Here is a 13,251-nt window from a genome sequence, read left to right as displayed (position 1 = left end):
ACTGCTGTGCCCCCTTACCTCTCCAGCCTAAGTTGTTTCTCATGATGCTTTAATAGGAGAAGCAGCAATCTCCTCTCCCTCTCCCCCCAGTTGCTGTTATCTCTCAGTCACAAGCATACACAGACACACTTGAATGCTCTTCAAGCTACTCATGAACTATACGGAGGCAGACATCAGCAAATCCCCCCAGTCTTGCACCCCAAGAAATATATCGTCTTAAACTGCTTAAGACCTTCTCTTCAACAATGCAAGCTCATTAATTAGTTCACCACTTCATCAAAGGATAGTGGACATGCACCAGCCTTTATAATCTGAGCAGATTCCCCAAGCATTTTAGACAAACTCACTGGGTAAGATTAAACATTAAAATAAGGTTATTAACAACAGAAAGATAGATTTTAAGTGATCATAAGTGTTAGGTAAATATCTCTGATTTTTATGTCTAAGAAAAAATATACAAACACTTTCTAAATCCTGAACTTTATCAGACTCAGTAATATCTGAATCAAACAGCTTTTCACACCCCACTGGACGTTGCAGCCAGGTTACAGTTCTTAACACACAGGCTGAATTCCCTTCTCACCCTGGAACCAACCTCCCCAGTTCAAAGTCTTTGTCTTCCCAGTGTTCTTGTTGCCTTCAAAGTAGGTGGGGGAGGAGAGAGGTTGTCTCATGATGCCCCTGTCCCTAATTTTATACTCTCAAGTCATATCCCTGGAAAAATACTCGGCCAGACATGTCCTGGTGGACTTTGATGAGTCACAGAGTTGAGCAATTCCCATGTGTTGTGCTTGAGCAACTGCCTGTTACAAAATTGTAGACTTCTTCTTTATAATTCCCCCACTGGTGATGGTCGTTTAACGCTCGCCTGGGTGTGGGTTACCTTCTATGTTCTCACTGGAGAAATAACAATGGGCGACTCCTAGATTCCTAATATATTTCAATAACAAACATACAGCAAAACTGATAATGACGTATACAATGATGATATACATATTTTGAGAGAAGAATGATTTTCAGCAGATCATGATACCTTACAAGGAATGCTTTGTATGAAATATCACAACCAAATACAAAAGATGAATATGGGGGGTTTACAGGATGCTATTTTGAGGTACAGTGCATCGCAGACTGATTGCTTCAACAACCAGACAGCTTCCAAAACCTCAGGCTATTTTATTATCTCAGAGTCTCTGCATGTTTTTGTGAAAGCCACATTTACTGACAGCTTTGCTCAAGGCTTCCTTGACCTCTCTGTTTCTCAGGCTGTAGATGAGGGGGTTTACCAGGGGAGTTAGGACTGTGAAGCAAAGAGAGAGCACTTTCTTCAGATCTCTGATTGTATCACCTTTCGGTAGCATGTAGAAAATCATTATGGTTCCATAGAAAATTGTCACCACAGTGAGGTGAGAGGAGCAGGTGGAAAAGGCCTTTTGTCTCCCGGTGTTGGAAGTGATTCTCAGGATGCTGGCAAGGATAAACACATAGGACATCAGGGTTAGTAGGAATGGAGGCAGGGTGAATACACAGGCTAGTATGAAATCCACCAATATGCTCAGGTGTGTGTCACTGCAGGAGAGTTCCATCAGTGGGATGGGGTCACAATAGAAATGGTCAATTTCATTCGGGCCACAAAATGTTAACTGTGATAGGAATAATATAAGGACTGCACTGGCCAAACAGCCATTTAACCATGAGCCAGCAGCCAACTGGAGGCAAAATCTGTTATTCATAAGAGTTGTATAGTGCAGGGGTTTACATATCGCTAAATACCGATCATAAGACATTGCTGCTAGGAGATAGCATTCTGTAGCTGCCAGAGAACCAAAGAAATACAGTTGTGAGTAGCAGCCCCTGAATGAGATGGTTTTGTCCCCAGTCAGGAGACTTGCCAGCATCCTGGGCAGGAGGGTGGAGGTGTAGCAGGTCTCCAAGCAGGACAAATTCCCCAGGAAGAAGTACATGGGGTTGTGAAGGTGCTGATCAGCCATAACTAGTGCAATGATGAGCATGTTCCCGGCCACGGTTGCCATGTAGATCACTAGGAACATCAGGAAGAGAAGAATTTGCAGGTCAGGGAGTTCCCCGAATGCCAGGAGGATAAATTCTGTGACAGCCGTTTGGTTTCTCCAGTTTCTGTCTGCCATGGGTTGAGTCTAGGAACAAAAAAGAAAACTGTGCAATTGAATTGGAAGAACAAAGAGCTGAAAGGTAATCTAGTGTCATGAATTAATTCCATAAATATTCAGAAACTCCCTGCCCTCTCCAGATCACTAGCTGAGGACATGTCACAAAACATGGATCACAAGCTCCATCTCTGTTAAATGGTGCTATGAACGTTGACTGGCACTGCTGTGGGAAAATGAGGCTAAAACTGCTAATTTTCACCTGAAGAGGTCTGTGTAGCTCAAAAGCTTCTCTCCTCCATCAACAGGAGTTAGTGCAATATAAGATATTACAACACCACCTTGTCCATCTAATATTCACAAAACACATTCATGCCCCTGTTTGGTGGTCAGGAAGGAAGATGGTGCTCACCTGTAACCACAGCACATCTCAAGCTTGAAGCGACGAGTCTTATTTCTCAGGACTTGGCCACCAGGACGTAGGTTCGTCAGCTAAGGTTCTTGTCTCTCCTCTTTCTGCAGAAACTGGATTTTCTCATTGAAGAGACCTGCAGTTACCTGAAGAAATGAGCAGATGCATTTGATCTACCTTTGGAAAATGAGCTTCCCCTTCGATTTACAAAGCGTAAATGCTGCCTCATATTTGTATTCAGTCGTCACGCTTTTTAATATGGTCCCACTTCAGCGGTTCTCCCACTTGGTTCATTTTGTGTCTCCAAAGCTTTGTAGCTAACAATGCCCAATGGGACTTGTACAGCGTGACTTCTATAATTGTAACTTTTTTTTAAGTCTAATGAACCTATGTGTCAAATATTTGAGATCATGAACAAACACCAGCTTAAATTTTTGGAAAATGCCTATCCAATGTGATGGCCTGTTATAAGGGCAGCTATTTTCAGAAATGCCCACTAGATTGCAGCATATATTGAATATTATTAGAGGGGTGGTGTAAGTACATTATATCACCCTTACAACATGCTTTCACTTAGGGAAGAAAAACTAAATGCACAAATACAGAATGGGGGATAACTGGCTTGGCAGCAGCACTGCTGAGAAGTATCTGGGAGTTGTGGTGGATCACAAGATCAACAGGTGTCAGCAATGCAATGCTGTTGCAAAAAAAAAGGAAATGCAATTTTAGGTTTCATAAACAGAGGCATAACATGCAAGTCTTGTGAGGTGAAAATACCGTTCTGCTCAGCTCTGGTTAGGCCTCAGCTGGAGACTGTGTCCAATTTTGGTCACCAGTGTATAGAAAGGATGTAGAGAAACTGCAGAGGATCCAAAGGCAAGCAACAAAGATATTCAAAGGGATGGAATGCGAGCCATATGAGGGAAGGCTGAAGGAACTCGGTATGTTTACTTTAGAAAAGAAGAGGTTAAGGGGGTACATGATAGCGGTCTTCAAATACTTGAAAGACTGCCATAAAAAAGGAGAGATTTTGTTCTCTCTTGGACAGAGAGCAGGACAAGGCAAAGGGTTCAAATTGCAGCATATGCAGACTTAGAAAGTTTTTCCTGAGATTTAATCTAACTGTAAGGACAGTGGGATAATGGAACAGATTGCCTAGGGAAGTCATGGATTCTCCTTCTCTGGAAGTTTTCAAAAGGAGGCTGGACAGCCATCAGTTTTGGATGGCTGAGACTCAACAAATCCTGCATCTTGGCAGGGGGTTAGACTAGAAGACACTTACGGTCCCTTCTAACCCAATGGCTCTATGCTACCACCTAGTGGCCATTTTACAGTATAACTTTACCATTATTTTATTGGCTAGTGAAATCTATTGGTCACTAGTCAGTATTTCTGACCCCCCCCCTTTCATTTCCTCTACTCTGCTGGCATCTAATGTCAATTTCCCAGCATGACAGCTTGTTACTCAGCTCTCCTCTAGAACCTTATTAAAGTGAGAGACGTTTTCCATGCTCTCTCTCTTCAACCTCCATTTACAAACCACCACCACCAAGGGACTGAATCACTGATCAAAGGCAAAAGCCTGGCTGAAAGGCAACCAGTTAGCCTGTGGTGAGAAGCATCTAAGTTGTAAGGGTACTGAGTGTTAAGATTACTTTAGAATGTGTTTTGCTTTTATTTCTTTTGGTAATTTCTCTGAAATTTTTGCGTATCACTTATAATCACTTAAAATCTATCTTTTGTAGCCAATAAACTTACTTTTATGTTTATCCTCACCAGTGAGTTTTTCTGAAGCGTTTGGTAGATCTCCTCAGGTGGCAAAGGCTGTGCATGTCCACTTTCCCTTGAAGTAAGTGGTGAATCAATTAATAAATTGGTATTGTTCTGTCCAAGATGGTATATCTCTGAGTTATAAGGCTAGGAGCTGGTGGGATCTGGTTGGTATCCTTCTCTGTGAGATTTATGAGTGGCTCTGGGAGCATTCATGCAATCTAACTGGGTGTGGGGCTCCACCTGCTGCTGGACTGAGTGATAACAGCACCTGGAGGGGTTTGCTTCTTGTCACTAGCAGAGCATTGTGACAGACACCCCAGGCTAGTGTGTTCAGGGGGCAGAGCAGATCTCACAGTTCCAGGTTGTACCCGGGGAAACCACCCAGACCGTCAAAATTTCCTATTGGAGGAGAATCCAGTGATGTGGCCTCTTAGTGTAACTCATTTGTTTACACTATATACACCAATCCTGGAACAGAGATGGCCACAGACAAGAAGCAGTGTCTCCCCTCTTTTACGGATCTTTGCCCGTATGACAGGAGCAGGACTAGTGTGCAAGGATCTTTCTCCCACAGAATATTTTCAGACTAGGACACTAAAAGTGAAAGCTGGGTCATCACCACTGAGTGGGAGCTGGGCAAGGCAGGGTACTTTTCTGCATGACCTCTCTGACAAGTGTCACTGTGCTTCTTTCTAATGCTATTGCATCATGTGCTAACATATTTTTGATGCAACAACCCACTGGGCTGTATCTTAATAGCTATTGTAATAGCTTCTCTATAGTTCCAGTTTTCGGAGTAGCAGCCGTGTTAGTCTGTATCCGCAAAAAGAAGAACAGGAGTACTTGTGGCACCTTAGAGACTGTAGTCCACGAAAGCTTATGCTCTAATAAATTTGTTTGTCTCTAAGGTGCCACAAGTACTCCTGTTCTTCTTTTTATAGTTCCAGTGTCATTCCTGGGATGTGCCCTATGGGTTGCCTGAGCATTCTGTGTGTTGGATTCTCATTTCTGAGAGGTTCCTGTCTCTCCCAAAGGAACAGAAAATAAATTGTTTGAAATGGGAAAGGAAATGTCCAGCCTTCTCTGTCCTGAGGCTACTGGGATTATGCACAGTGACCACTTTTTGGGGCAATCCTGTTTTAAAGTAAACTTCTTAGGTTTTCAGATCTCTTTTATTTGGCCAATGTTCATGCCAAGCAGCACTGAGGAATTCTCAAAACTTTACCTGCAAAAGTGCCAGTGAGATTGTAGAGATGACAGTTTGGAAGGGTTTTCCATAAATTTGTCCTTTTATAACAGCTCTTTTTGAGCCCCTGCCTGGTGAGAGAATGGAACCTGGATATTTGGGGGATGGCTAACTAGTCTCCCCTATCACTGGCATTACTGACTGACAAGATAAGGAGAGAGACAATGTATTCAAAGTCACATCCTAATTGAAATACCTGAGCAAGTGAAAAGCAGCCCTATGTACAGAGTAACTGCACAGGAGTTGTTCTAAGGTAAGTAACCTGTGGGCATGTCATGGTCATTATTAAACGGCAAAGCATCACTGTTTGCAATGTCAGGGATTGGATATTTACATGGATATCAGTAATGTCCAGAGATATCATAATTAATGAAAACCAACATTTTGGAAGGGATATTAAACCTCATGCTTCAGGGCTTGAGCCAATCTCTAAGTATCAGAGACCAAAGTGAGAGCTATATGGGGAGCAGATTATTCCACCTCTACCTCCTATGGGATTCTTCCATTTTCCTCTTAAACATCTGGTTATGGCCTCTGTGAGACAGGATATTAGTCTAGATGGACCTAGTGTCTGATCCAGTCTGGCAATTCCTATGAAAAGAGAATAGTTAAATCTGGGGTCATTCTGCTCAAAACACAGACCAGTATCTGAGTTCTGGAATATTTGAATAAGATACTAGTTGAAGAGGGCACATTTGAAAGGATCTATTTCCATCCACTAGAGGGCAGTTCCCCCCCCCCCCACACACACATTTCCTTAAATTATTTTTATATTGTCTCCATACACCTGCTTTCCAGAAGTTGGTATACAAGCATGAAGTTCTCATTTTTGTAACCCAAGTTTTCTCGTATGAACCAAAAAAATTATTGTTTCAGATTTTCAGCAACAAACCACTTGATTTATTTATTATTAATTTGGATGCAAAATAGATTGGGAAAACATTATTCTCAACCCATTTTGGGGTTGGTTGGTTTGTTTTTATGATGATGGTGTTTGTACTTTGTAATAAGGGTCCCACTTCAACCTAACTTTTAGCTGACTAATTTTGTGTCTCCAAATCTTTGTTGCAAACGTTGCCCAATGTGACGTATCGATTCCTTATGTAACCCTTCTGCCAGTTGGAGTCGGCAGCAACAGGGGCCGGGTTCAATATCTAAGGGATCCTTTCCAACAATACAACACAAAACTGGATCCAGCCCCAACCCAGTAACCTGAGACAATTTCACACTACCCATTGGGCACCTCTAGAGGCAACAGTTTCCCTCTCACAAGCAGAGAGTCTGAGAGCGGAAAAGAAAGTTTTAATAAAAAGGGGGAAAGTAACCCTGCATTAACTTGGGAAAATGCTGCAAGCAGGATTCATAACATAAAATCATGAGCAAAACACCTAACCCAGAATACGTTGGACAGTGTCCTTGTGCCTCAGGTTCTTAAGTCCAGCAACCATGGCTATTCTTCCGGTTGATCCCTTTTAGCCAAACGCAAACAGCCCAGCATGCCTGGGGTCTAATGTGTTGGGGCTCACCAATAAGAGGGGATTAATGGTCCCTTACAAAACATCCCTCATTTCAACCATGAATGATATCACTCTCCTGAGACTGAAACAGAAGGATAAAGACGGAATGTTGCATGAATGTGATTAAAACCCAGGACCATCCATTGCCATGGCTTTGTGCTGCAATGATTCCAGACTACTTGCTACTGGCTTGGTGTGGTAAAGTGTCCTACCGTGGAGGACGAAATAAGGCAGCCCTCCCCAGAAACCTTCTTCAAAGGCTTTCAGAAGAGCTTCATGGAGATGTCCCTGGAGGATTCCCACTCCATCCCCAGACACATTAACAGACTTTTCCATTAGCTGTATGTACTGGCCGCGAATGCATCCCAATTGTTCAGGGCAAATCAAACATTAAACAGAATTGCTTTTAACCCCTGTAGTGTCGTGACAAATGTGCACTCACCAGAGGTGCCTTGTCCGCCTTCAGGGTCCGGGAACAATAGGCCCTGGGAGTGTATTGGCTCCAGGCTAAGGAAAAGGTCCTGGCTGACGGGCAGAACGGATTCTCTGCTTGCCTGCTGCGCATTCTCCTCCTTCTCTTCCTCATCCACAAAATCCTCCTCCATGTTGTGTGAGGTTTACACCTTGCAGGTGTCCACGGAGAGTGTTGGGGTACTGGTAGGGTCCCCCCCTAGAATGGCATGCAGCTGATCATTGGTATCCATGTAGACCAGCCTCTGCCATATCACAGCAATGACTACTATAACAGCCCATTTCTCTGGTAACCAAGAACTGATATGACAGATCAGACCCTTTCCTTATCTACTATCATATCCCATCTAGTAACAAACTGAAGTTTAACAATAATGCTTAAATGCAGCATCCACTTCTGGCAATGGCAAGAATCATGCCATGTCTTAGGAGTCAAAATGAATAAATAGATCAACTAAAATCTTGGTCTGAGATTTTTCAATGCAGTCTAGTGTCCTTAGGCACGGATCTTGTGTTAACTATGTAGCAGTATTAAACTACAGCTTGTTTTTTCGATGTTGGGTCCCTGGAGGCGGTGAAGCCAAGAGGCCTACCCTAGAGAATTAAAAGTTACAGCATATCCCATCTGGGTCAGTCCCAGAGCCCTCTGTACCCCCTGTAGTCCCAGTCCAGAAGCTTCTTCCTGCATCCGACATCGCACACTTAAGAACTCCCGCTGGCCTCTCCCCAGTCCTTTGTCCTTCAGCTGGTTACACCCAGCTGGATTCCTGTGGAGGTTGATCCATCTATGGTCATTTTTTGCTAGGTGCCAAATGTCCGGGCAATTGTAGTGGCCATTGTCTTCTGGGAATCTCCATGGGCATGGGTACTCAGGTCCCAGGCAGCTGGGCTTCTGTCACGCCTGTGTCTCTGAGATTCTGCAAAGAGTAAACAGCCCTTTCCCCCACCTAATTAAATATACACCACATAGGGGAAACTGAGGCACACACCATATTCATATGAAACATTATGAAAAATTCCCACTTCGTTGCACACCCATTGTGTTTTATTTGTAATAGACTGGCTGAATTTGATTACAACACTTTATTATCAAAGTCTAGGTTTACACTACCTGCTTGAATTGGGGGGTAGAAATCGACCTCTCGGGGATCGATTTATCGCATCCCATCGGGACGCGACAATCGATCTCCGAATCGACGCTCTTACTCAACCAGCGGAGGTGGGAGTAAGCGCCGTCGACGGGAAGCCGCAGAGGTCGATTTTGCCGCCGTCCCTACAGCGGGGTAAGTCGGCTGCGATACGTCGAATTCAGCTACGCTATTCGCGTAGCTGAATTTGTGTATCTTAAATCGACCCCCCCCCCCATAGTGAAGATGTAGCCTAACATAGAGAAACAGCGAACAGGGGATATACAGAGGGATTTACTTTGATGGGTAGTGGATGTCAGCATTCATCCGTGTATTTTCAGACACTGTGCTGCCTTCTCACATAGGGTGAACTGCCAACACCATGGAGAAAAATACGATAATACAGCCTGTATCAGTGCTGAACATGAGAGAGTGACAGAGCTGTCCACAGTGACACTTTCCTATAAGTTGTGTTACATGGACACAGTGGGGGACCACAAAAGCTGTCTCAATAACTCTATACAGATCATCTCCAATTCTTTTTCACTTTAGTGCTGAGATGTTTTCAATGGGACTTTTCAACTTAATTTTGCTTAAATCACCCAGGCAGCTTTGAAAACCTCAGGCTAAGATATTATCTCAGAGTCTCTGCATGTTTTTTTGGTGAAAGCTACATTTACTGACTGCTTTGCTCAATGCTTCCTTGACCTCTCTGTTTCTCAGGCTGTAGATGAGGGGGTTTGCCAGGGGAGTCAGGACAGTGTAGCAAAGAGAGAACACTTTGTTCAGGTCTCTCAGTGTATCGTGTTTGGGCAGCATGTACATAATCATTATTGTTCCATAGAAAATTGTCACCACAATGAGGTGAGAGGAGCAGGTGGAAAATGCCTTCTGTCTCCGGGTGGTGGAAGGGATTCTCAGGATGGTGGTGATGACACACACATAGGATGTCAGGGTTAGTAGGAATGGAGGCAGAGTGAATACACAGGCTAGAATGAAATCTAGCAATATGATCAGGTGCGTGTCACTGCAAGAGAGTTTTATCAATGGGATGGATTCACAATAGAAATGGTCAATTTCATTCACGGCACAGAATATTAATGGTGACATGAATAATATAAAGATGGCAGTAGCCAAACAACCATTTAACCATGAGCCAGCAGCCAATTGGAGGCAAAACCTATTATTCATAAGAGTTGAATAGTGCAGGGGTTTACATATCGCTAAATACCTATCATAAGACATTGCTGCTAGGAGATAGCATTCTGTACATGCCAGAGAATCAAAGAAATACAGTTGTGACAAGCAGCCAATAAATGAGATGGTTTTGCCACTGGTCAGGAGACTGGCCAGCATCCTGGGCAGAAGAGTGGAGGTGTAGCAGGTCTCCAAGCAGGACAAGTTACCCCAGGAAGAAGTACATGTGGGAGTGAAGGTGCTGATCAGCCACAACTAGTGCAATGATGAGGATGTTCCCAGTCACGACTGTGATGTAGATCACTAGGAACATCAGGAAGAGAAGAATTTGCAGGTCAGGGAGATCCCCAAATCCCAGGAGGATGAATTACGTGATGGCAGTTTGATTTCTCCTGTCTGTGTCTGCCATGGGTTGAGTCTAGGTATGGCAATCCCTTTTCTGTTTTGGATGAGAATTCCCTGTGTTAACTATGTATCAGTATTAAACTACAGCTTCTTTTGTCGATGGGTGTTAGGAGGGTTGCAAATCTTCCTAGTTTTGACCCTTAGCTGTGGAGTGACTCAACACTCCTGAATGGTTGTGGGCTGATCATACAGGAACGAGAACGGGACTGGTGAAGAAAGATGCTCCTGAACTCAGAGTCTAGAAACAATCTGGAAAGTGCTACCCTGTGATCTGTGCTACCTTGTGATCCAATCCCATAGGGACTCAGTCCTGTGTTCCATAAGGACTAACACGTCCCACTGAAGAACCTCAATATTATCTACACTCTAAAGGCCTTCTCAGGTCTGGGGGCGGGTAGGGGTGAGGTGTTCAGAGAAGAGTGGCAAGAATGATTTAGATAGGAAAAACTACAATCTTAAGAGAGATTGTAAAGATCAGGATTGTTACCTTAGAAAGGAGAGGGACAAAAGGGGACATGATAAATAATGATCTGGAGAAGGCAGAATGTGGAACTTCTGTTTTCCCTGCCCCTTAGTGCAAGAACAAGGGGGACATACAATGAAATTAAAAGGTGGGAAACTTAAAATCTATAAAATGAAATACTTGTTCACACAGCGTGTAATTAAAGTGTGGCATTCACTGTGATGCTGGCAGACCAGGTGCCAGTTCCTGCCAAGGTCTCCCTATCTCAGTGGGATACTGACAGATACACAGCTGCAATCAGAGAGAAGCCTTTATTACCTTTTGAAACCTGAGACTGAGACTCATTCACGGGTCTGTCTTCTTGCTTTAATCTTGTAAATAACTCTCATTTCTTTTTCCTATTTAAGAAATCTTCATATAGTTCACTACAGCATTGGCTACAAGCGTCATCTTTGGTGTGGGACCTAAAGCACAATTGACCTGGGGGAAGTTGGGAGTAACCTGAATATTGCTGTGATTCTTGGCGTAAGGGGCCGTATACCACAGATACGGTCACCTGTGTGGCAGGACAGACTGGCAGAGCCAAGGGGACTGTCGGTGACTGTCAGGGCTGTTAAACTGCCTAAGGAGTTTGCACTTGGTTCAGTTGGTTGGTGAAATCTAAGTTTAGACCTGACAACCAATGAAGGGTTTGTGCCCTGGTTTGTAACTGTCAGCCCTGAGTTTGATGCTCACATTCTTGCATCTCCATTGGGAGCATCACACTCACTGCCACAGGAAGTCATTGATATGAAGGATTTAATTGGATTCCAGAAGAGATTGATATCAATATCCAGATATCAATATCCAGAGTTATCATAATTAATGGCAACAACAGTTTTCGAATGGATATTAAGACTCATGTTTGGGGGGTTAAGCCAATCTCTAACTATTGTAGCCCAACATAACACATGTTGGGGGAGATCATCCCAGAACTGCTACTGCAGTGTTCTGACATTTTCCTCTGAAACATCTAGTACTAACAATTCTCGGAGAACGATACTGGACAAGATGGCCCTTGGGTGTGATCTGATCTGGCAGTTCTTATATTATTACGTTCTCATAAAGTCATACAGAGAAACCCCAAATTCCAATTAGTTCAAGAAGCTACACTTTTTATACTTCAGTCTCTGATAGGCTGTTACCTGAAAAAAAGTTGACTTGGCATAGATAACTTTGTAACATTTTTTGGTGAAGATCGATACAAGAAATCATTTGAGAGGAAGTTGTCAAACTAGGGGATCTGGACATTAATTCTAATAGGAGATTAGGACACCCAATTCCTAGGTGGTTTTGCAAATCTCAATCTTAGCCCTTCTGCAATGTCTATATCTTGTTTATTCCCTGATGTTTCAGTGGACCCTTGGATTCTCTTGCAACCTGCCTGACTCAGATATAGTGAAACAGTTTTTGTCATTTACTTTTAACTAAGACCGTTTATTCTTCAAATTCCCTCTTATGCTCCTAATTTCATTCTTAAACTTTACCCACCTCACATGCCATTTGAATGTTCCTTTCTATCAGCTTAACTTAGTTTTGATTTCCATTATTCTATTCCAGGCTTCACCCTAGTTATCCTGAGCCAGATCTCCAGCTGGTATCAATCAGCTGTAGCTTCCCTGGAGTCAATGGGCCAGATCCCCAGGTGAGGACCTTTCACAAGAAATGTATCTCAATTTCTCCATTGTTAAATGGTGCTATTAACACCGACTGGCACTGCTGTGGGAAGGTGAGTCTAAAACTGCTAATATTAGGGAGACAAGATGGGTGAGGTGATATCTTTTCTTAGACCAACTTCTGCTGGTGAGAGAGACAAGCTTTCGAATTGAGCTCTGTGTGGCTCGAAAGCTTGTCTCTCTCACCAGCAGAAGTTGGTCTAATAAAAGATATCACCTCACCCATCTTGTCTCTCTAATATTGTGGGCCAACAAGGCTACAATAACACTGCATACAATATTCACAAAGCATTTTCATGCCCCTGTTTGGAAGGTGGTATAGAAACGCAGTCAGGAAGAGAGTGCTCACCTGAAACCACATGATGGCTCAAGCGTCAAGCAATGAGCTCTTATTTCTCAGGGTTTGGCAGTTAGGACTCAGTTTCCACCGCTGAGGTTTTTAGGTCTCATCATTCAATAGAAACTGGATCTTCTCAGCAATGACACCTGCATCTACCTGAATGGACGAGCAGCTGCTGTGATCTGTCTTAGCGAATGCTCCGCCCCCTCTATTTACAAAGTGCAGAGTCCTCATATTTGTATCCTTCTCCATGGAAGGCTGCGTCTCCCTTGATTCCACCTTTGAAGGGGCTGAGCCTGGGGAGTTAGCACTGTGTTTTCTGTGCAGACAGTGCAAACAACTGTCCTGATGCAACCAACCTCCCACATCCAGAGGAATCGCCTTTCTGCTACCAGCTGTATGAGCTCATTGCGCTACATCGCTGAAATATAATGCAGCACCCACGCAGTGCCTGGCCAT

The 13,251-nt window shown here is 43.5% G+C and overlaps 1 protein-coding gene across 1 annotated transcript; it reads right to left on the bottom strand.

The window, feature by feature from the left end:
* Positions 1 to 1,184: 1,184 nt before the first annotated feature.
* LOC117887541 lies at positions 1,185 to 10,278 on the bottom strand. The gene is given in 3 exon segments (XM_034790191.1): positions 1,185 to 2,156; positions 9,357 to 10,079; positions 10,081 to 10,278. Coding segments are annotated over 3 exon segments (1,893 nt in total).
* Between the last annotated feature and the right edge of the window lie 2,973 nt (positions 10,279 to 13,251).

This window comes from Trachemys scripta, chromosome 14, assembly GCF_013100865.1.
Source record: "Trachemys scripta elegans isolate TJP31775 chromosome 14, CAS_Tse_1.0, whole genome shotgun sequence".
Taxonomy (NCBI): domain Eukaryota; kingdom Metazoa; phylum Chordata; order Testudines; family Emydidae; genus Trachemys; species Trachemys scripta.
This window is presented reverse-complemented; position numbering and strand designations above follow the sequence as displayed.